This window comes from Populus trichocarpa, chromosome 1, assembly GCF_000002775.5.
Source record: "Populus trichocarpa isolate Nisqually-1 chromosome 1, P.trichocarpa_v4.1, whole genome shotgun sequence".
Lineage (NCBI taxonomy): Eukaryota > Viridiplantae > Streptophyta > Magnoliopsida > Malpighiales > Salicaceae > Populus > Populus trichocarpa.
In genome coordinates, this window is record NC_037285.2 from 18,743,622 (window position 1) to 18,746,550 (window position 2,929).

The window sequence follows — 2,929 nt, forward strand, 5'->3', positions numbered from 1 at the left end:
AAATAGTTGTCGAAAGAGACATCTTGCTATCCAAGCAAGCCAATCAATGCAAGGACAGGCCAGTTTATTGTCCCTAATTTGCATTTGCATGTCAAGATTTGTTCATTTACTCGCATACCAAAATGTCAGGTATTGATAGCGGCCAAGTTAAGCTGCATGTACTGTATTTAATTTTTAATGAAATAATTAGGAGCTCCAAAATTTGATTAAGTCTTTGGAAAATGTCACTAAACTCTATTTGCAAAATTTGATTAAGCATTCTGAATACAGATCATATTGACAGAAACTCTATTTTTGGTTTCTAATTTGAACACCACACATTAATTTTGAACACCTAACTAAATTTGACTGTCTCTAGTGTTTTCTCATTACTGGACTCATAAGCCCCTGTCCAAAAAAAGTCTTTACAGGACACCTTTTAACATAAATTTGTCCCGAAAAAGAAAACTCTATCATAGGTAACTAATTGAATTTGTCAAGGCCGAACTGTCTGTCTCTGGGTGTCATGTATGTTTGTTCTCATCTTATTTCTCTCTATCCTCCAACAATTGATCCTTGGTTAGTTGGCAAAGAGAAAAGAAAGGATCTGCAACTAGCAGAAGAGAGAAAAAGAAGAGAAACCCATAATTTCCAAGTAAGAAAACAGCACCAGTCCAGCAACGCATCCGGATTCTCTTGGCATTTCTAATTCAACAAAAGCAAACAGTAGTAACAGGGAAAAAAAAATATGACCAACATTTCAAGGACTGGTAACAGCACCACCCAAGCTTGTGCAGCTTGCAAATACCAACGCAGGAAGTGCGCCCCTGACTGCATTTTGGCCCCTTATTTCCCTCACAATCGCCAAAGACAATTCCTCAATGCCCATAAATTGTTTGGTGTGAGCAATATTAGCAAGATCATCAAGAACCTTAACCCTCCTGAGAAGGACGAAGCTATGCGTACCATCATTTTTCAATCAGATGTACGAGCAAATGATCCTGTCGGAGGCTGTTATCGAATGATACGAGAGCTTCAACGTCAAATCGAATACACTAGGGCTGAACTTGATATTGCTCTTCATCAAGTGGCTTTATATCGTGCACAAGCAGCAGCTCAACAACAAACTCAATTGATCCAAACCGCTGCGGCAGCAGCAGCAGGCCCTGATCATCAGACCGATCATGATGATTCAACACGGCTTGATTGCGAAAATATCATTATTACAGATACATTTGACATGTATGATACAGTTGTGATGCAATATCATGATCAGTACCCACAATCACATCAAGATCAACAAGAATTTGTTATTTATAATCAAGCACATTTACAAGAAGATCATGCAAATCCAAATGCATGGGCAGCGGTGCCAGTGCAGGATATTAATCCTTGCTTGTCAATATCATCAGCAACTTATTTAGATGATTTTAATCAAGCTAATTATAATGGTAATGATCAATGTATTATGCATGGTGATATGAAGCCCCTTCTTGATGTACGGAACGTCAACTTTGAGCCTGATCGGGATTCATTAGTTGATACAAGATTTGTACCGTCGACGCAGTTGCTTATATCATCGTAGATCATCAATTGATCACAATATTACAAGTATTATCCTTGTTGTTATTAAGCTTAGAGAGATGACGCATGCAGAGCCGCTGAAATTGAGAATAATTGAAGTGCTTGTTGCATGCATGCTTCGATTTCTGATTTGGTAACAATTATTATTCAAGGAATGTTAGATTTAGATTTTGGAATAAATTTTTTTATTATCCAGTTTTACGTGATTAAACATAATTTTTAACTTTAGTATTGGATTGAGCTGATATCTTTACATCAGTTTATAGGCATGATGTTCTACATTCGGTTAAAATTTCAACTTAATCGGATTTTAGAAATGGATTCTTTTAGAGAGTAGAAGTTATTGGATGAATCTTGTTAAATCTGTTTGTCTGGACTTTTGTAGAATAGAAGGAATTCTGCTAAGATTCCAATTGGATTGAAAAGTAGACATCCATACATTTCTAACAATATATAGTAAGCCTGCTAATTCATACAGAAAAGAGAGAACAACATGTTTAAAGTTAGGACTGAAATCTGTCAGGAACGTGTGAAAATTGGAGAAACATTGTTTCCTTGTGTATTATGAATTTCAGTCGGTACAAGGATTTCTTAATACACAAGGATTGGTAAACATGTGTGATGCAAACCTCGTGATCACATGGTCACACACACCCACAATCAAAATTGAGATCTGATTCCGGAAAGCCAAAAAAGGTCTGATAGGAGTGTGACACAATGAAAACCTGCCCCAAGACACCAACACTATTAGAATGAAGTAGAATGACATCTTGAAACCAGTTAACCTTCGATAAGTCAGATTCAATTCGTTCAAGAACTGAAAAATACAAGAATCATTCTCACACGTTAAAACTAAAAAATTTAGATTGTGATGCAAACCTCGTGATCACATGGTCACACACACCCACAATCAAAATTTCGATCTGATTCCGGAAAGCCAAAAAAGGTCTGATAGGAGTGTGACACAATGAAAACCTGCCCCAAGACACCAACACTATTAGAATGAAGTAGAATGACATCTTGAAACCAGTTAACCTTCGATAAGTCAGATTCAATTCGTTCAAGAACTGAAAAATACAAGAATCATTCTCACACGTTAAAACTAAAAAATTTAGAAAAAATATTCATCAATGGCTGCTGAAATTTTGGTTACATGAGTTTTTAAATAGTGATGCAAACCTCTTGATCATGCGGTCAAGCAACCCACGCGCAAAGACTTCAATTCCCGGAAAGCCAAGTAAATCAGGTTTGATAGGAGTGTGACACAAAGATAACTTGTACATAGGCACTAGCACTATTGAAAACGAAAACCCCCACCCATCGAATATTGATTCGCGAACGAGAAGTATAAGGATGCCGCCACGAA

At 36.9% G+C, this 2,929-nt stretch overlaps 1 protein-coding gene across 1 annotated transcript; it reads left to right on the forward strand.

Annotated features, from left to right (window-relative positions):
- The first annotated feature begins 472 nt into the window (after window positions 1-472).
- Window positions 473-1,632, forward strand: LOC18094816 (LOB domain-containing protein 22). Its single transcript, XM_006369186.3, has one exon. The coding sequence runs from the start codon at window positions 728-730 to the stop codon at window positions 1,562-1,564; it is 837 nt and encodes a 278-aa protein (XP_006369248.1). The 5' UTR covers window positions 473-727; the 3' UTR covers window positions 1,565-1,632.
- Window positions 1,633-2,929: the final 1,297 nt, after the last annotated feature.